Source organism: Pristiophorus japonicus, chromosome 3, assembly GCF_044704955.1.
Source record: "Pristiophorus japonicus isolate sPriJap1 chromosome 3, sPriJap1.hap1, whole genome shotgun sequence".
In the NCBI taxonomy this organism is placed as follows: Eukaryota; Metazoa; Chordata; class Chondrichthyes; family Pristiophoridae; genus Pristiophorus; species Pristiophorus japonicus.
In genome coordinates, this window is record NC_091979.1 from 174,348,714 (window position 1) to 174,370,228 (window position 21,515).

Here is a 21,515-nt window from a genome sequence, read left to right on the forward strand (position 1 = left end):
TTCGCTATCTCAATTGTTTTTTATTCTGGAGTGCAGAAGTGTTTTTGCGAGATTGTTACAGCTTTTAGCAGAGCGGTAAGATGTTCGGTTAGGGGGGGAATTGCATACCCAAAATGTACAACATAATCCTGCAGATTTGTAATGTTTTCCTTCACAGTGAGGTGGACAGTGTAGGGTCCAGGAATGGGGACAATCAGTTCCTGGGTCACTTGAACTGATGCCTCAGGTTTAAAGCAAAAACTGCTGTCACTCACCGGACACCAGAAGTGTCCATGTTGGTAGTAGGGTGCACTGGCGGTGACACAATATGTCCCACCCACTATGTATGCTCCCTGTGGAGGGACATGATCTTGTGCCATTACCTCCATGGTGCAGTTAATAGACTGTGCGCCAGCTGCTTTAAACCCACACTGTGACTTTTAATGGGCACTCAAGTACTGGGGACACAGTATTACGTGTGCACCCTGGCTCCGGCACCCGGAGAGGTCAGTACCCGTTACATCGTGCTCCCACTTTATGACATTGGGTGGGACCGCTGCGAAACGAATGTGTTCACCTCCCTGAATAACTCCAATGTTCTCCACCCGTTATACCGGTGCAGGTCAGGCTGTCCCACCCATGACCTGCACCCTTAGTACAATTCCCATAATGGTGTGGTTAGATTTCCCACAATCTACTGGGACAGGGTAGGCTTCAGAGGCTAGGCGGAGCCGGCATGGGCTTAGTGAATTGCTGTACGGGTGGAGGGCTGCGAAGTGCTTGGTTCCTGATCCACGAGGGAACTAAACCTTGTTTTAAATCCTCCAGGTTGTTGTGGCCCTCGCCCAATAACCATGCCCCATACAGTACGCACACCTCGTTCTGTGCAGCCTGGTCAGAAGCGTTTCTATCCTCCCGTATGAGTACATTCACTGTTTGTGCATGTTTTTCCAGCTCGGCCACTATTTCTTTTAAATGGACAATCATAGCCTGGTCCTCATGTAGTTCTGAACCTACTACGGTATTCTCTTGTTTTACGATTTTTCTCAATTGGTTCTTTTAAACCGTTTATCTGTGTTTGTCGTTTTATGTCATCTAGGCTATTTATTACAGAGGGTACTGTATTGTAGGTAGTGATAACATCGTTTATGATTCCCCTTCTAGGTCTTCCTGAGCCTATGGTGTCCCTAGCGTTTAGGGTGTATAGGTCCGCTTTGTCAACATTTCCAAAGTCTAACTCATAAAATTTCTTGAACATGTCTCTAAGTAGGGTCTGGTATAGCAGCTCTGTTTCCTTCAGATACCATGCAGGTAGGTGTACCTCGGTAAGGTTTAATATTACTGAAGCTACTGTATAATGTACCCCCTGATATAACACCTTTTCAATCGGTACCAATACTAATTCGTTCCCAGGTCCCTTAGTGGTGGTAGGACACCTTTCGATTACTGTGCGTATTGGCGGGGTTGTGGGCAGGGGTTTCTTAATGTGTGCTCTTAGTTCGGTGACGTTAATTGGGAGTGGGGAGTGTGGGACTGCGCACCCGTGTAGGTTAAAATCCCACCCCATCCCTTCCCCTTCATCTTGCCATTGCCTGGCGAAGGCGTTCGATATGCCTGCGGGACAAATACTCTCTGATCCCCACATGCAAACATAAATCCCTTGTTCTGATTCCCACCGTTTGTCCCAACACACTTTTACTCCTCCCCGTGTCCCCGTGATGGTCCGGTACGTATCATTACCGAGTTTTTCCCAGTCCAATTCCTGGTCCCATGCATCCTTGCTGAGTTTTCTGGGCCACCACCATCTTCCCAGAGGAATGTTTCCTTTGCAAGTCAAACATACATGTTTTCTCTCCGTAATACTGACTTGGGCAGCGATGATCCGTATCCGGGGGCATGAAACTGAGGCTTCCCCATAGGTAAAACCTTCCTGGCTGGAGTAGCGGGTAGAGTTAGATTCCAGCCACCCTGGCCACCTTCCCTCGTGGGCGTAAACGGCGAGTTCTTCCACGCCTGGGGTGCCATCCCCGGCGGTTACGATTGGTGCTCTTCCTCCTGAACACCCATAAATAAGGGATTCTTCCACGTCTCCTCGGTCACTGCTGCTCATCCTTATCAGGGCGAATAGGAACAGGACCCTTCCCATGCTGCTCTCTTTCCTGTAGGGGCATATAAAACAGAGTGTCTAGCCCTGAGAAAGTTCTCTGGCTTGACAAAGGTGACCGAGTTCCAAATAAGGCTCTCTTCCTTTCAGACATAATATAGTCTTTAATTACTGGCTGTCTTATTCAGTTCCTTGTGGACTGATGTCTGCTGCTAACTTTTATCTCACAGCTGTTTGGTTCTTATCTTACCGGTGCTTCCTTAATAGCCATACCGGTAAATTCTTCTTACTCCCGGGTATTACCCGGCCTGTGCCTCTTTTAATAGCTGCACAGGTAGATTATTTTCCTTACTCCAGTTTCTAATACATATAGACTTATCATTATACATATAGTCTTACACTACTCTAAATTATTAAACACAAAACATACTTAAATTCATACCGCTACTATATATTTACATCTGCCTCCCGTCTCTGGGTGGCCAGGTTAATTCCTGCCTTCTTTCTTTCTTCTTCTTCCACTGGGTATCCAGCGAGGTCAGTAATGGGTCGGCCTGCACCGCCGGACCCGGAGTGTCCTGACCGGAGGTGGGTTCGAGTCCCACACTATCGGGGGAATGTCCCCTCCGGTGCTGCAGCACACCGCTCGTTTGGGGCTGGCTGTCTGGTTTGTTTCTACCCCTGGGAATTGTTCTGCCTGGTCGAGGGCTATGGGTTTGGGGCTCTCACTTGTTCGCTTGTCCACTGTTATCTCTTCTGAGGGTCCTTCATTGCCCGAGACTACTGGCTGGGTGTCCCTGCTCGCGGGCTGGTCTCTGACCTTAGGTACCCTTTTGCGGCTGGTCCCTTTCCCGGGGCTGAACCATTTAAATTGGGGCGCTGGTGACCACGGTGTCTTTGGCCGTGGTGTGCGGGGAGTCCTTCTTAAGGCTCCGGCTGCTGGGGGTGCGTCCGAGTCCCAAATGATTGGGGTGACAGCTCCTCCAGTAACACAGTCCACCGCCCCTCTCGGTACAGTCTGTGGGTCTGCCACATTCTCTTTGGTATTCCACAGTCGGGCGTTGTTGGCTGGGGGTCCCTGTCTTTAGTACGGTTTACAGATTTTGGCTGTCCCTTACGTTTAGCTGCTGCCCCTGGGCTGAACAGTTTGCACTGATTTATGTGGAATCACTTTGTTCGGCAGGGCAATTTTATTAGACCATCGGGCTTGCCTTGTCGACAATGTGGTACGGTCACATGTGCAGTGCCTCAAAGACCCCTACTCTAGGGTAGTTCCTCACCATGACCAGTCGTGATGCTTGCAGGGTTCTGGCAGCAGTCAGTTGCTCCGATGCTGTTTTTCCATGTTGTTAGCAGCCTGCCAGTGATTCTGTTTAAGGTGTTCAAACAGATTCCTGACAAAGCTGTCCCGGTTTGCTTCCCTAAGCTGACCTTCCGTGAGTACCGGGGCTAACACATGGGTGGGGGTTCGCATGGCTCTGCCAGTCATGAGCTTGTACGGGGAGTACCCCGTGCTCTTTGACTGGCTGGCCCGGATCCCCATGAGGACCAGTGGTAGGACCTCTACCCACTTCTTGGGTGAGTCCCCTGTCTCTTTGCGCAACCTTTCTTTGATGGTGCGGTTTAAATGCTCCACAGGCCCGGATGACTGCGGGTTGTGGGCGACATGCCATTTCCCTTTGATGCCGAGCACCTTAAGGGTCTCCTGCATCAACTACCCGGTGAAGTGACTCTCTTGGTCGGACTCCACATATTGCAGCAGTTCTCTGACCAGGATCCTAGCTGTTCCAAGGGCAGTAGCTGTTAGGCATGGGAAGGCTTCAACCCATTTGGTGAATACATCCACCAAGACTAGGCAGTATTTATAACCTCCCTGGGCAGTGGGTAGGGGCTAGATGTAATCGATTTGGATTGACTGCCAGGGTCCCTCTACCCTCCAGCTATGTCCCATAGACACCTTCCTTTTCTGGGGGTCAGGGTTATTGGCAGCACACACCAGACAGCTAGCACAGAACTCGCGGACGTCTTCCCTGAGTCCTAGCCACCCTGCCTGTTCCACTCATTGCCAAGTGGTCTCAGGTCTGGGGTGTCCTGCTCCTGGGTACCCCGTGCTCTTTGACTGGCTGGCCCAGATCCCCATGAGGACCAGTGGTAGGACCTCTACCCACTTCTTGGGTGAGTCCCCTGTCTCTTTGCGCAGCCTTTCTTTGATGGTGCGGTTTAAATGCTCCACAGGCCCGGATGACTGCGGGTTGTGGGCGACATGCCATTTCCCTTTGATGCGGGCCAGCTGGAGGAATTCTCTCCGGTGTTGTTGCGGTACTACCCATTGCTCCCCCTGAACAGCATTGGTGGCAATTGGTGCGGTGCCACACGGGCCGTCTATCCTTTTCCCTTTAGCTAGTGTGTTCAGGACAGTTTTGAGGACGGGGTCTTGGGTCTGAACTGTTTTTAGGTCCGGGGGCAAAGCTATCCCTGCCTTCCCTGCCGTCCCTAACCTGCCCCTGACTGCTGCGATGGGTCCAGGGTTGTACGGATCCACATAGTGTACAAGCTGCTGGGGTCTGCTGAAGTTCTTTAAACAGTTGGCCATACACTGATGGAAAATACTGGGGCTGTTGTGGAAGCCCTGAGGGAGACAGTTCCAAGTGTATTGCTGTCCTTTAAAGGCAAAAGCAAACTTGTACTGATCTTCCCTTCTTAAAGGTATGAACCAGAACCCGTTGGAACTGTCCAGCACCATGAAGATGGTCGCGGAGGCTGGAATACTTCCAATTAGGTTGGCGACAGTAGCAACGGTAGGTGCACAGGCGGGGATATTACGGTTGAGTACTCGATAGTCCACCATGGCTCTCCAGGAGTTGTCCGGTTTCTTAACCGGCCACAATGGAGAGTTCACATGGATAGCTATTCGTCTCAGTACTCCCTGTTTAACCAAAGGACCCAAGGCTGTTTCCATGTCTGCCTCCGCCTCCTTGGGGAAGTTATACTGTTTCTGTGGTCGGGTCATGGGGTCCCCATCTATGCTAACCTCGACCCCATTTATTCTCCCACAGTCGTGTTTGTGAGTGGCAAAAGCTGCAAGGTTTTTCCTCAAATATTCTTGGTATTCTATCGGAGTGTTACTGACCAGTGAGTCAAGGTTGTAACCCTCCTTTGGTTTCATGGTGCACACCGTTCCTTTTCCCTGTTTTCCTGGGATAACCATCACCTCACTCTCCTGTCCTGTACAGACTGACCCTCAAAGAGAGTGGTTTCTTAAATCCACCAGGATCCCGTGGCCTCGGATGAAGTCAGCCCCCAGGATCCGTCTCCCTTCCTGCTCCCACTTCATTAGGACACAAGTCCGCTTAGTGTGGAATGTACCTAAATGAATGGAGAGCGGAATGGAGAATGAGCCAGTCTGTTCAGTGCCTGTGAAACCCACCAAGCTGTCGGGGACCCCGATAGACAGAGGTGAGGTGGCGGGGTTGGCTGCATAGACAAGGGTGCTTGGGGCATCGGTGTCCAGCAGGTAAGTCCCTTTCACCTTTTCCACCTCCATCTGTACGGTCAGTTTCCCCCACGCATCATACTCGAGGGCACACAGGTGGACAGGCTGCGCCTGTCCTAGTCACGGTTTTGGTTGGGAGGGGGCAGATGGGATCTCGGTACCGGTGGCAGTGGCTACCTTCCCAGGGCCATCTAACATGGCTCGGAGTGCGGTTAGAAAAGTATCAAATGAATGGGGAGGGATTGGCTTATCTGTCTCGGTCTTTTGGCCAGGGGCTGGAGAATTCTTTCCTGCACTACTTTTCCATGGATTTCTACAATTCTTTCTCCAGTGCCTACTCTTGCCGTACCCGAAGCAGGTATGTTTTGTATCAGAGGGGTTGCCCCCCTCATGGCACCATTCCCTCTTATCTTGGCTCGGTCAGATTTGATTAACCCTTCCCTTTGGTGGGTGCTCTTCTGTCCCTCTGCCATTTCTGTAAGCTAGGGTCAGTTGCCTAAGCACTCCCTGTTTGGTGGCCTGGGGATCTCTTGGGTCGAACCAGGCCTCAGCCTTGGTTCTTATTCAGGGTAAACTGTTAGCTACTAGGCTTCGGAGCCAGTGTGCTAACATGTGTGCTTAAGTTATCCCTGTCTATGTCCCCACAACAGGCGCTTTGGTACACAGGCCATAGTCGGTCTGCGAAAGCCTATGGGGTTTCCCCTGTGAGCTGCAATGTTTTCTCCATTCATTGCAGCCCATGGCTTCTAAAATGTCTTTCTGGACGGCAGCAATTTTTTTTCCGTCCTCTTTTGCTCTCAGTAGAGAGGGACTGGTACAGTTTGCTGTCTCGAGAAAGGAGAAGCATCTTTGCCATTTCTGTATCATTGCACCCATTAATATCCCCTGCCTGTTCCACTTCCACAAAGTGAACCGAGGGGTCTCCCTTTGGAGTTAGCTTTCCCAGGTGGCCTATCATAGCTCTAAGCTGGTGGGGGGTGTGGGGGGCCACAAACTGACTTTCCAGGGGCCCTGGACCCCCGGCAAGGGTGGATGGGCCAAACTTCTGTTGCCGGACCGGGCACATTGGCCCTGGTTCTGGCTCTCCCTGTTCTGGCTCGCCTCCATCTCCTCTCTGCACCAAGCCGAGCTGAAACTCGGTGCTACAGGTGGTGGTGGTTCACTATCCCTGTCCGCCCCGCAACTGATTTGCCCCTCCTGCTGCTGAACCGGTGTAGTAACTGGTGCCACAGGTAATGGCCGGGTAATTTCTTCCTTCTCTTCCAGGTTTACCTGGGGTGTACCTGGGCTTACTAGGCATACCATGTATTTTGCCTTGGATAGAGCAAGGTTTAAACTTTTAATTTGTTGCTGGCAGGGACTGTGGTCTCCCGATTCAAACCCATTAGTGCTAGCTACTTTATACGCTGCTTGCACATCTTTTAATCTTTCCTGGAGCTCTTTTACTTGTAGGGTGAGGCGAGTGCTTTCCTCCATCAGTGACTTTTCATAAATTTTGGCCTCAGTAACCTGATATTGAAAATAGTCCTGACTGTTTTTAAACCTTTCCATTATCTGGGTCCTTTCCTGTTTTAGCTTACGGAGCTCTCCCGATAATCTTTCTTCTGACATAATCCTTTCCTGATAGTTCTCTGTGCATTCCCATAACTCTGCCTGTAATGTTTCATTCATTTTGTCGAGGAGTTGGACCTGTCACTGCAGGCAAACCAACCAAATTGTTTTCTCTACTGCTTCTTTGTGGTCTTTGCTTGCTATCCACTAGGCTGCAGCATCAGCTGGATGCTCAGTGCGCAATAGACGAAGCACCCATTCTTTAGTTACATTGACCTTCTTACACACACAGGAGGAACTGCGCTCTTCCATCTTGGTTCTTTGCCCCAAACCAGCACTCTCTACATCACACCCCTTGTACCAGAGTCCTGCCGCGGTCACCATTGTGTAAGGGGTGGTCTCAATGAAGGTGTCAGGTTCCCTTCTGACCAACTTGAGCGGTTCGAATTGCTCCCACTCCCTTAGGTTCTAGGCTCTGGATTTATTTGTAGGATGTGACAAAGTGCAAAAGACACTGGTTTGATGCAAAAGAACTTTGATTTTAATTACAGTCAAGAAATTACAAACTTGTAATTACTCTAATAAGAAAATACAATGTCAGAACTTATTCAAACTTATTAAAGAACAATACCTTATACACTCAGAGGCAGTTACAATATCTTATAATGACTCTAATAGAGAACAACACATTACATTCAAAGGGGTTTACAGTAGAATTACACCTCCCACTTCCCAATACCTAATTCTAGCTAGGTTGGACTCCAGGGCAGGCAGGGACTATGCTTACCAATCCTTTTGACAGTTAGCGGTAAATCGCAGTTTCAGGGTTTGCTAGATGCGGTAGGGTCTGCTTGCAATACACCGAATGTCAGAGAAGACTTCTTGATGCGCAATCTTCAGTTGGGTTGAGTCCGCTAATGCGGTAAGGCACGTTTTGGATCTGTGGGATAAGTACCCGTTTTCTTTGGCTAGAAATAGGTTTCTACAGTTTTTTAGGTAATGTTTTACCTGTTGGTAGTCAGACCTTAGATTGTAGAGTGTAAACTTTTCGATTCTTCGTTTTTTTTCCCATTGGGGTTTTGTTTTGAGTTTGGTCGATGGCGGTGGTTTTCCGGTGGTAACACATTGGTTGTGGTCGGTGGCTGCCACGATGGTGATGTTCTTCCATCCTTCAGCAAACACTCCCCCTAGGACATTGTTTCCGGTCATGCCCAAGTGCAGAGCGTCCGGTTTGTACTGGTCCCCCCTCCCCCAGAACCGGTTCCAATGTCTCAGGAATTTGAATCCCTCCCTTCTGCACCACTCCTCAAGCCACGTATTCATCTTAGCTATCCTGTGACTCCTACTCTGACTAGCACGTGATACTGGTAGCAATCCTGAGATTACTACTTTTGAGGTGCTACTTTTTAATTTAGCTCCTCGCTCCCTAAATTTGTCTTGTAGGACCTCACCCGTTTTTTGCCTATATCGTTGGTACCTATATGCACCACAACAACTGCCTGTTTACCCTCCCCCTCCAAAATGTCCTACACCTGCTCCGAGACACCCTTGACCCTTGCACCAGGGAGGCAACACACCATCCTGGAGTCTCGGTTGCAGCCGCAGAAACGTCTATCTATTCCCCTTACAATCGAATCCCCTATCACTAAATCATGCTTGACAAATCTTCTGGAATTTTTTGAGGATGTAACGAGTAGAGTGGACAAGGGAGAGCCAGTGGATGTGATGTATTTGGACTTTCAAAAGGCTTTTGACAAGGTCCCACACAAGAGATTGATGTGCAAAATCAAAGCACATGGTATGGGGGTAATGTACTGACGTGGATAGAGAACTCGTTGGCAGACAGGAAGCAGAGAGTCGGGATAAACGGGTCCTTTTCAGAATGGCAGGCAGTGACTAGTGGAGTACTGCAGGGCTCAGTGCTGGGACCCCAGCTCTTTAGAATATACATTAATGATTTAGATGAAGGAATTGAGTGTAATATTTCCAAGTTTGCAGACGACACTAAGCTGGGTGGTGGTGTGAGCTATGAGGAGGATGCTAAAAGGCTGCAGGGTGACTTGGACAGATTAGGTGAGTGGGCAAATGCATGGCAGATGCAGTATAATGTGGATAAATGTGAGGTTATCCACCTTGGGGGCAAAAACATGGAGGCAGAATATTATCTGAATGGCAGCAGATTAGGAAAGGGGGAGGTGCAACGAGACCTGGGTTTCATGGTTCATCAGTCATTGAAAGTTGACATGCAGGTACAGCAGGTGGTGAAGAAGGCAAATGGTATGTTGGCCTTCATAGCTAGTGGATTTGAGTATAGTAGCAGGGAGGTCTTACAGCAGTTGTACAGGGCCTTGGTGAGGCCTCACCTGGAATATTTGTTCAGTTTTGGTCTCCTAATCTGAGGAAGGACGTTCTTGCTATTGAGGGAGTGCAGCGAAGGTTCACCAGACTGATTCCAGGGATGGCTGGACTGACATATAAGGAGAGACTGGATCAACTGGGCCTTTATACACTGGAGTTTAGAAGGATGAGAGGGGATCTCATAGAAACTTGCAAGATTCTGATGAGAAGGGACAGGTTAGATGCAAGAAGAATATCCCCAATGATGGGGAAGTCCAGAACCAGGGGACACAGTTGCAGGGTAAGGAGTAGGCCATTTAGGACTGAGATGAAGAGAAACTTCTTCACTCAGAGAGTTGTTAATCTATGAAATTCCCTACCGAAGAGAGTTGTTGATGCCAGTTCATTGGATATATTCAAGAGGCAGTTAGATATGGCCCTTGCAGCAAAAAGGATCAAGGGGTATGGAGAGAAAGCAGGAAAGGGGTACTGAGGGAATGATCAGCCATGATCTTATTGAATGGTGTTACAGGCTCGAAGGGCCGAATGGCTTACTCCTGCACCTATTTTCTATGTTTCTATGTTTAAGGACTTCAGGACTTCGAGGCTGGAGAAGTTAGTTTTCAACTGTCATGTTGGTTTCTCTCCTTGTCTTGATGACACAAGCATAGTATGGTACTAGGCATAGTGTGGCATATCCTCTGTTGAAACAGGGGCCAGTTATATGGTTTGACTGGTTCTAATCTTGGCGCCACATCAGTTCATAATTCTTTGTTTAAATTTGGCGGGCTTGACTCTTCTTTGTAATATTTTGGCGGGCTCGTTAAAAGTGAATATGTTTTGGGTGGGTTGATGTTCGAAAACTGTTTCCTGGTAATCGCAATGTCCTTTTGTGCTTAGTTTTTCGCATACAGGCTGGATTGGGACTCTTTGTGATGAATATGCTGAAATGGTTTTCCAGATTCAGCTTGATGACTGGCTATCTCTGAGTTATTTGTTGTCATGTTAATGTTTCTTGTGGAGAAGGATTCTCGAATACGCATTTCTCCAGACAAGTTAACTTTAGTCCTCACACCCAGGTAGTCTCACGAATCAGGTTGTCTCCTGTCAGTCCTTTAGGCCCATCCACAGCCTTGAATTTGTCCTGTTAAAATCCAAAATTCGATTGAAGTTCGTAGTTTCTTCCATAAGCACTTTAGGATTCCAAACTTTCCGGTAGATAGTACCAAATTAAATTTCCTTTTGAATTAGCCCAAATACTGAGGGGGGGTGGGGTGGGGGGTCTCTTGTGAATTTTGCACCCCTCACCACCAGCGAAAGTCGGTATAGAATACACCAGGACACCTGGTGTCCAGTGAGGGATTCTACCTTTTGTTTCAAACCCCAGGTAGAGACACAAACAGCACAAGAAAGGATAATTCTTATTTCAGACCACAAACACATAAGTATCACAGTCAACGATACGTTACCAAACCTCCAGGAATACATACTGCGTTTTGGATACGATATCCCGCCATTACCCAAACATCTGACTGACTATTAAAGAACATCGAGCTGTCCCACAAACATTATTACATGTTATACCAGGAGAATGATAAAGTAAGGGGAGAAATCAAGGAAATGTTGGCCCCTCCATGATGGGATCAGGGACTTAATATTGAAATCCTCCTGCTTGATAGGTTCGAATCCTATCACACTCATTAGTAATTGTACAGTTGATAATAGTATTGTATTGACTTGTTCTGTTCTGTAAATTAAAGAAAATGACATGGAAAGGGAATCTGGAAAGTTTATTAAAATAAACCCAGGCCGAAGTGTTTATAAAAATGGTATAAACCGAAGTCAGAATAAGGCCAAATATGGTTTTGTTATAAGAAACAGTGCTGTATTGTAAAAACATTGGGTTTTGTGTGTAAAAAGAAATGTAATAGGGAGATTTGATTGAAGGCTGCAATCACCCAGAAACGCTCGTGGAAAAAGAGGACGCCACCCAGAATAATGTCTCTTAAGTTTATTATAAGAGACATTAAAAGTAGGGATATTGTAAGGTTACTAATCTTCAGAAAAAACACAGGCTATGAACTAATAAAATTAAACTGGACAATTAAGAACACCCTGTGAACAGGAAAATAAAAACTTACTTCATGCATAACAACAATGGAACAACAACATGAAGCCCTGAACTTGATTAACCAGGATGGGGAAAGAACCATTGGGGACATCAAGTCTGTAACAACAAAGGACCGCACCCCACCCCCCCGCCACAAGGTGCAAATTTTTGGGCTAACAGCATTTCAGCATATGGAAATATCTTTTGCATACAAATCAGGAGTAATTCAACCTCATCACCCAAACAGTTAAATGGATCGTTAAATCGAATCTCGTCACAATGGGAAACTTATTCAAAACCTGGATATATACGGACACAGACAAGCAAGAAAAACAGGCAACAAGGAGCAGAGAAGACAGCTAAACAGATGCAGGAGGAAGAGCAGAAGAACAAGTAAGGAACAAGCTGCAGTTAACTGCCAGAAGCAGGACCAGGAACCTACAGCCAGGGGCTGGTGATTGTATGTCTCAAGTCAATTACTTTCGGCAGTCTAGTCCTGTTGTTTTTAGTCATCTTTTTTGTTGCGTAACAAAATGAACACTGGGTTAAGCCTAAAAGTTTGTGTCATGTGTTGTCCTTTTCCCACTATAAGTTTCGAGGTCTAAGAATCAGAGTAGAGTGACAAAAAACAAACACCCTACACCACATTTAAAAAGTACTTGGATGTGCACTTGAAGTGCCATGACTTGCAGGGTTGCAGACCGAGAGCTGGAAAGTGGGATTAGACTGGGTAGCCTCTTTTGGCCAGCGTGGACACGATGGGCTGAAATGGCCTCCTTCCGTGCTGTAAACTTCTATGATTCTATGATTCAATAGAAAATTATTCTAAAAACTTGGGCTGGATTTTCGGCACCCTTGAGTCTCTGGTTGCGCCACGGAGGAGCGGTAAAGGTTATTTTGATGTATAATGGCAGGTGTCAAGCATTTACCGCCCAGTCGGCAAATTCGTCTCAGGGCTTGCGGCGGTGCAAAAACTTACCGCCTCACCCATTAGTTTCACTGCGATCATGACGTCAATCATCATGCAATGCTTTGCTAGCGCCCCGGATGCAAAATTAGGCCCGAGCACCCCTTTATACACCCATCCCAGGAAATGCCTGAAAAACTAGGCATTCCCACAGTCTAGTAGGTCTATTTGCAGCGTATTTACTTTGAGGGAGGAGGCTCCTACATCGCAGTCCACATCAACTGCAACGTTTGCGCACAGTATGCTGCATGACTTGAAAACGGTACTTTTAACTGCCATTTCAGTCTCCTTACATCTTCACTAAAAGAATTTAATGTGGGCATTACTAGTTTGCGTAACATCCTCCATGCTATTGCTAGGAGGCATCAGGATACAACAAGAGCTCTTGGCCATGTCGGGCCATGGATGAATGAGGCCGAAGACATCTTGGGAGGAGGGCTTACCCCCCATGGGTTTACAGGCATCAATGCTCATACCTCCAGCTCTGAGGAACAGTGTGTGAGAAGGCTGCACTTCCGATAGGAAGTCCTGACAGAGATATGCCATCTCCTAGAGGCAGGCCGATGCCTGGACTGCTCTGGAAGCAGCCTTCAAAACTCCCCTCAACAGGTATCCAAATTTATTATGGTGTGCTGCATGTAGCACAGCTTGGCCATCATGAGGGGCCAAGCATTGCCAGTGGGGATTGCAGGCCCGCCTCAGGAGGAGGAGGATGACGAAGAGGAGTCTGTCAAGGTCCCCATCGGATAGCCACACCATCCACGGGGGAGGCAGCATGGAGATGCTGCCAGACCAAGAGTCGCACGTCGCCAGCTGATAATGGACCGTTTCTCCTAAATGGAGGAAACTGAGGCATGGAGCTAATACTGGAGAACCATGTGCCCCCATAAAGGCACATCTCCGGTGAACATTTGAATAATACACAAGACACCGATGGCAAAGGATCAAACAGACATTTTACTGCAACAAAGTAACAAAAACTCCCCCCAACTAAAGAAAACCATACAATATACAACGTTATGTTGCAGGGCACTGAACAATAATAAAGTGCATTAAATCAAAGAAACTATTTACAAGCGCAATCAACAAAAATCAGAGCATCTGCACAACCTTAACCTGCACATTATTCTTAGTTAACGCTGCAATATTTGGCTGATTTTGCGCCCCTGATCATGGAACCTCATCTTTTGCTGAATTTTGCAGACAAGGGCGCGACTTTTTCTAAGCAGTATCAGGACCGCCTCACCACCATTACCACTCCAAAATCTCAACAACCTAAAATCCAGTCCAAAGATTGTTAGTTTCAGCACATCACTCCTGGAGCAATGAGCTCTTCGATAAATTGACCCAATCTGTAAACAACTGAATAATTTCAGGAGTTAACTCCAGTGGTGGAGGTACTGTATATAAAGACTGAACGCTGCAAGGAAAAGGCAGAGCAAGAGAGAGAAGCAGCTCCTTTACTCTTAGAAACCAGCCAGCTGATCACACAAGAGGCAGAATGAACTCCTTTCTCCTCACCATTGCTGCAGTGCAGATCCTCCACTGCTCAGGTACGTACTGGAGAGAGCGGCTCCTCATAAAGCAACGACTTATTGGCAATGAGCTTCAGTCAGCGATAGTTTACCAATGTTTCAAAAGAATTCACTGAAGGATGCTGGAGTGTTTTGTACAACTTTCCTTTTCTCTCTGCAGGAGTACCAAGCCCTAAGGATGCTCTGAGAGAGTCAGTTATAAAGCTGAATGAAATCGCCGAGACCACCAATCTCTGTGGTATAACCAGGAGAAGAGTGAAGGATGTAAGTGTGTCCTGGTCTAAGTGTGTTTCACTGTCTAGAGTTGGTGATGATTCTAACTGTCCCAGTGGAGGCATCTGTGGAAAATAAAGAGCTGTGTTGTTCTGAACTTTATCTGACCAGAGTAAGAACACTGGATATGGTAACACACTAATCACCTGTTTCCCTTTCATTAGATTTATCGCACAGGCAAATTGTCGTACAACGTGGAGTTAACATTCTCAGTCAAAGAAATCGTCTGCTCCAAGAATTCTGGACTGGAATTTGATGATCCCAGCTGTCATTTCTGCCCCAGAAAGACCGCTGTGAGTCCTGAGTTATATTGTAGCATCAAAACCCCCGTGTGCACTGAGTTATATCATAGAAAGGGCCGTGTGTACTGAGTTATAGCATAGATACTCTGTGTCAGTGCTGAGCTTGTTGTCATTTAATTATTTAAGAAGATTTGTGTTTTATTTTGACAGGAAAAAGGTTTTTGCAAAAGCCGTATTGAATATTTTGCTGGTGAGGTCGTTGACATCGATGTGGAGTGTCGAGGTTTGAAGACAGTTGACAGCAGCAGTGATTCATCAGAGTCAAGTGAAGACAGTATTGAGGTAACCTCACAATTATACAATTCAGGGCAATCGGCTTTCTGGACTTTGGGTCAGGATTTTCTCCCCTGAGAAAATGTGGAGGGAGAGATGTGTCAAGGGTGTTGTAGCGCGCTCAGTGAGTAGCTCTCCAAATAGTGTGAGGATCGTACTGATATAGGTATAGAGAATGAGAAGATCTTCAGACAGAAAGATGTATCACAAGATTATAATTAACAAGAATAAATGAAATAGTAACCCAGTAGTTTTAAAAAGAGGGACAGAGAGCGAGAATGTTACATTTCACGTTAAATTTATTACTGTCTGTATTGCAGACTGTTGTCTGTCACAAACAGATTCTTCAATCTTTCTCAAGCACTTGTGAAGTATCCGCTAACGACTTTCCAATTCTGTTGCCTATTTATGACTCTCAAACCTTCTGAAGTTTTCAGATTGAAACATAGAAACGTAGAAAATAGATGCAGGAGTAGGCCATTCGGCCCTTCTAGCCTGCACCGCCATTCAATGAGTTCATGGCTGAACATTCAACTTCAGTACCCCATTCCTGCTTTCTCGCCATACCCCTTGATCCCCCTAGTAGTAAGGACCTCATCTAACTGCTTTTTGAATATATTTAGTGAATTGGCCTCAACAACTTTCTGTGGTAGAGAATTCCACAGGTTCACCACTCTCTGGGTGAAGAAGTTCCTCCGCATCTCGGTCCTAAATGGCTTACCCCTTATCCTTAGACTGTGACCTCTGGTTCTGGACTTCCCCAACATTGGGAACATTCTTCCTGCATCTAACCTGTCTAACCCCGTCAGAATTTTAAATGTTTCTATGAGGTCCCCTCTCATTCTTCTGAACTCCAGTGAATACAAGCCCAGTTGATACAGTCTTTCTTGATAGGTCAGTCCCACCATCCCGGGAATCAGTCTGGTGAACCTTCGCTGCACTCCCTCAATAGCAAGAATGTCCTTCCTCAGGTTAGGAGACCAAAACTGTACACAATACTCCAGGTGTGGCCTCACCAATGCCCTGTACAACTGTAGCAACACCTCCTTGCCCCTGTACTCAAATCCCCTTGCTATGAAGGCCAACATGCCATTTGCTTTCTTAACCGCCTGCTGCACCTGCATGCCAACCTTCAATGACTGATGTACCACGACACCCAGGTCTCTTTGCACCTCCCCTTTTCCTAATCTGTCACCATTCAAATAATAGTCTGTCTCTCTGTTTTTACCACCAAAGTGGATAACCTCACATTTATCCACATTATACTTCATCTGCCATGCATTTGCCCACTCACCTAACCTATCCAAGTCGCTCTGCAGCCTCACAGCAGCCTCTTCGCAGCTCACACTGCCACCCAACTTAGTGTCATCCGCAAATTTGGAGATATTACATTTAATCCCCTCATCTAAATCATTAATGTACAATGTAAACAGCTGGGGCCCCAGCACAGAACCTTGCGGTACCCCACTAGTCACTGCCTGCCATTCTGAAAAGTACCCATTTACTCCTACTCTTTGCTTCCTGTCTGACAACCAGTTCTCAATCCATGTCAGCACACTACCCCCAATCCCATGTGCTCTAACTTTGCACATCAATCTCTTGTGTGGGACCTTGTCGAACGCCTTCTGAAAGTCCAAATATACCACATCAACTGGTTCTCCCTTGTTCACTCTACTGGAAACATCCTCAAAAAATTCCAGAAGATTTGTCAAGCATGATTTCCCTTTCACAAATCCATGCTGACTTGGACCTATCATGTCACCTCTTTCCAAATGCACTGCTATGACATCCTTAATAATTGATTCCATCATTTTATCCACTACCGATGTCAGGCTGACCGGTCTATAATTCCCTGTTTTCTCTCTCCCTCCTTTTTTAAAAAGTGGGGTTACATTGGCTACCCTCCACTCTATAGGAACTGATCCAGAGTCAATGGAATGTTGGAAAATGACTGTCAATGCATCCACTATTTCCAAGGCCACCTCCTTAAGTACTCTGGGATGCAGTCCATCATGCCCTGGGGATTTATCGGCCTTCAATCCCATCAATTTCCCCAACACAATTTCCCGGCTAATAAGGATTTCCCTCAGTTCCTCCTCCTTACTAGACCCCCCGACCCCTTTTATAACCGGAAGGTTGTTTGTGTCCTCCTTCGTGAATACCGAACCAAAGTACTTGTTCAATTGGTCCGCCATTTCTTTGTTCCCCGTTATGACTTCCCCTGATTCTGACTGCAGGGGACCTACGTTTGTCTTTACTAACCTTTTTCTCTTTACATATCGATAGAAAGTTTTGCAATCCGTCTTAATGTTCCCTGCAAGCTTCTTCTCATACTCCATTTTCCCTGCCCTACTCAAACCCTTTGTCCTCCTCTGCTGAGTTCTAAATTTCTCCCAGTCCCCAGGTTCGCTGCTATTTCTGGTCAATTTGTATGCCACTTCCTTGGCTTTAATACTATCCCTGATTTCCCTTGATAGCCACGGTTGAGCCACCTTCCCTTTTTTATTTTTATGCCAGACAGGAATGTACAATTGTTGTACTTCATCCATGCGGTCTCTAAATGTCTGCCATTGCCCATCCACAGTCAACCCCTTAAGTATCATTCGCCAATCCATCCCAGCCAATTCACGCCTCATACCTTCAAAGTTAGCCTTCTTTAAGTTCTGGACCATGGTCTCTGAATTAACTGTTTCATTCTCCATCCTAATGCAGAATTCCACCATATTATGGTCACTCTTCCCCAAGGGGCCTCGCACAACGAGATTGCTAATTAATCCTCTCTCATTACATAACACCCAGTCTAAGATGGCCTCCCCCCTAGTTGATTCCTCGACATATTGGTCTAAAAAACCATCTCTTATGCACTCCAGGAAATCCTCCTCCACCGTATTGCTTCCAGTTTGGTTAGCCCAATCTATGTGCATATTAAAGTCACCCATTATAACTGCTGCACCTTTATTGCATGCACCCCTAATTTCCTGTTTGATGCCCTCCCGAACATCACTACTACTGTTTGGAGAGCCTAAGATAGCAATATGATTTTATTGAGCAAGCAACAGGCAGGATAATAAAATGATCTGAGACAGTATTGTCAATAGGCAACTGAGAACCAACCAAATCAACACCATTGCAATCAGATTCGCACTAACTACAGACATGGATTTGGTGCTGGACACTTTTAGAATCATCCTGGACATGGTAACAACCTAGAATGGATATCAGAGCCACATCAGTTACCGTTTAGTAGCATAGTGTCCCTGGTTAGTTTTTCCTCAGAAAGATTGTAGTGAGATTAGAAATAATGGTATGGTGTCAAGGTGCACAAGTGTTGACCTCATGATTCTAAAACTCAATGCTGAACATCTAAAAATGTATATTTTATTACAAGTGGAAAAGAAGTCAAAAGAAACGTTACTTGAGAAGTCTTCAAATATGAGTATAAATGGTGACATTTTTGCAGTTGATTGTCTTATTGATAACGATTAGCAATAATAAAATATATTGGCGTTTTCTAACCTTCACCAAAGGATTGTTGAATGGCCCCCAAATACAGAGGATGAGTTTGTTCTCCACTGAAGATAAAGTTAGCTGAATATCTGGGGGACAGGACAGTAACAAATGATGGCATCCTGAGAGCAGGGCCTCTTACATTCTCATCAATAATAGACACGAATGACCGGTCCTTCTGGGAGGGGAACTGCAGGTTCAATACCATAAATCCCAATTGATGGTGCGTGTCACCTATCATTGGTTTAACCATTGACCCCACAGCCCCAACTGTACCAAGGCGGTATTGATTATTGCTGCACTGCAGAATATGAGATGTTTGGTGAATATTTCTCTACTCCAACACTCAGCCATTGAACGCAACTCTGAAATTTAAGGGATGAACATTTCCTCGGCAATGATCCAACAAAAGAACATACACAACACTCAAAACCAGCCTGTCAGACACTTGTGACAAGGTTCCTCAGTCTACTGGTGAACTGGGGCTTTTAAGAACATAAGAACATCAGAATTAGGAGCAGGAGTAGGCCATTTGGCCTCTTGAGCCTGCATCACCATTCAATAGGGTCATAGCTGATCTTCTACCTCAACTCCACTTTCATACACTATCCCCATATCCCTTGATTCCCTTCATATTGAAAAATCTATTGATCTCTATCTTGAATATACTCAAAGACTGAGCATCCACTGCCCTCTGGGGTAGAGAATTCCAAAGATTCACTATCCTCTGAGTGAAGAATTTCTCCTCATCTCAGCCCTAAATGGCCACCCCCTTATTGTGAGACTGGGATCCCAGCGGAAAGAAACATCCTCCCTGTATCTATACTGTCAAGCCCTGGAAGAATTGTGTTTGTTTCAATGAGATCACCGCTCATTCTTCTAAACTCTAGAGAATATAGGCCTAGTCTACTCGATCATAGTGATCTCCTCACAGGACAATCCCCACCAACACAGGAATCAGTCTGGTGAACCTTCATTGCACTCCCCCTATGGCAAGTCTGTCCTTCCTTCGGTAAAGAGACCATGTACACAAAACTCCAGGTGTGGTCTCACTAAAACCCTATATAACTTCAGTAAGACATGTTGGGCTGGATTTTCCGGTGATGTCTGCTTCTGTTTTCACCCTGACGGGGCAACAATGGCAGCGGTGAGCTCTTCTGGGCGGGCTGTCAGCTGGTTTTGCGGGGCGCGGAACAGTACCGTGCGGAAGAGTTGAACCGGTGTGCAATGCCTCTGATTGCAACACCGGCTCGCTTTTTGACTCCCGCCTGACCCATAGGTCCCGCAGCGCGCCCTGCTGGGACCATCGGTCAAAACAGGCGGTCCGACCTATACCGGCTGCAATGAGGTAAGTAATGACCACCTCAGGTAAAGTGATTGTTTTTTCTTTTGTTTTTTTTTACGATTTATGTTGTGGTGGCATGGGTAATGTATTGGGAATGTTTTTGGTGGGTTTTTAATCAGGTTTCTTTTTCTCCCAGGCCTCTCTCATAACGCTCCTGAGCCGGCTGTTTAACTCGGGATTTTCGCATGCTCAACTGGCCTAGCGCCCTAAGAGAGTAATGTAACACCTCCATTAGTGCTCCGCCCCACAGTCAGGGCCCAGCTGCCCGATTTTGTTGACTGAGGCGCAAACTGTTCCAGGGTGCAAACTTTACCATCCCGCCGCCATTACCGCCCCGAAATCAGTAATGCTGAAAATCCAGCCATTTTACTCTTGTACTCAAATCATCTTATAATAATGGCCAACATATCATTTGTGTTATGTCTTTAATACTCTTATGAAAGACCCCACAAGGTCTAGTATTGTACTTGAGCAGTTGTGACCTTCATCCCATTTATTGTAACTCCAGAGTGAGGCACAAGCATGGTGGGCAGTCTTTTATACTGGGCCCTGCACAACTATGCAGGTGACCCTCAGGTCTCCCACCGCAGTGCCCTCTGGTGGCACACCTTATGTGATTATACAGTTAGTATCCACGGTCTACATACATGACATCACTTCCCTCCCAAATATTTAATGCAAATTGACTCATACATTAAGAGTGACCTTGGCTTTGCACTTCCTGGTTGACCATTGGAGGCTCGCTTCTAGCTTGGGTGGGTTGGTAATGAAATTTGTTGCCAGTGGAGGTCCCCATGGTTTCTGGTTGTGAGTCCATGACTACTCCATTCTCCCCACCACACAGAGATCATGCTAATGACACATTACATGCAAGTTCATCACATGGGTTTTATATTTACATCTTGGTACATTTGTTGGGTGGATTACAGTTGTGTTTCTTTTTGTGTGGTACATTTACATGATCAGCACAGGTATATCAGTACAGGTACACGAGGACAGTCAAGTTCCAGCAAGGCTGGATGAGATCCGGGTCATCTGGTGGTGGCGCAACGCCCCATGCTAGTGGGTCTGTGGGCGAGGTGAGCTCATTTTGCTCAGGGCTCTTGAGGCGTGGTCGCTGAGGCGTGAGTCCGGGGATCGGCAGAGGCCTATAAAGGCCGCGAGAGGCAGCGGGAGTTCGTGGTCGCTTAGGCGTGAGTCCGGGGATCGGCATGAGCCTATAAAGACTGCGAGGGGCAGCGGGAGTTCATGGTCACTGAGGCGTGAGTCCGGGGATCGGCAGAGGCCTATAAAGACTGCAAGAAGCAGCGGGAGTTCGTGGTCGCTGAGGCGGGAGTCCGGGGATCGGCATGAGCCTATAAAGACTGCGAGGGGCAGCGGGAGTTCGTGGTCACTGAGGCGTGAGTCCGGGGATCGGCAGAGGCCTATAAAGGCCGCGAGAGGCAGCGGGAGTTCATGGTTGCTGAGGCGTGAGTCCGGGGATCGGCAGAAGCCTATAAAGACTGCGAGAAGCAGCGGGAGTTCGTGGTCGCTGAGGCGTGAGTCCGGGGATCGGCAGAGGCCTATAAAGACTGCGAGAAGCAGCGGAGTTCGTGGTCACTGAGGCGTGAGTCCGGGGATCGGCAGAGGCCTATAAAGGCCGCGAGGGGTAGCGGGAGTTCGTGGTCACTGAGGCGTGAGTCCGGGTATCGGCAGAGGCCTATAAAAGCCAGCTTGTGCAGCTACTTGGAGTAGGCAAA

At 47.0% G+C, this 21,515-nt stretch overlaps 1 protein-coding gene across 1 annotated transcript; it reads left to right on the forward strand.

Moving 5' to 3' along the window:
- Positions 1-13,970: 13,970 nt before the first annotated feature.
- Positions 13,971-19,978, forward strand: LOC139254864 (secreted phosphoprotein 24-like). Its single transcript, XM_070873848.1, has 6 exons — positions 13,971-14,094; positions 14,237-14,340; positions 14,514-14,642; positions 14,802-14,933; positions 19,711-19,779; positions 19,913-19,978. The coding sequence occupies exons 1-6, from the start codon at positions 14,043-14,045 to the stop codon at positions 19,976-19,978; spliced, it is 552 nt and encodes a 183-aa protein (XP_070729949.1). The 5' UTR covers positions 13,971-14,042.
- The last annotated feature ends 1,537 nt before the right edge of the window (positions 19,979-21,515 follow it).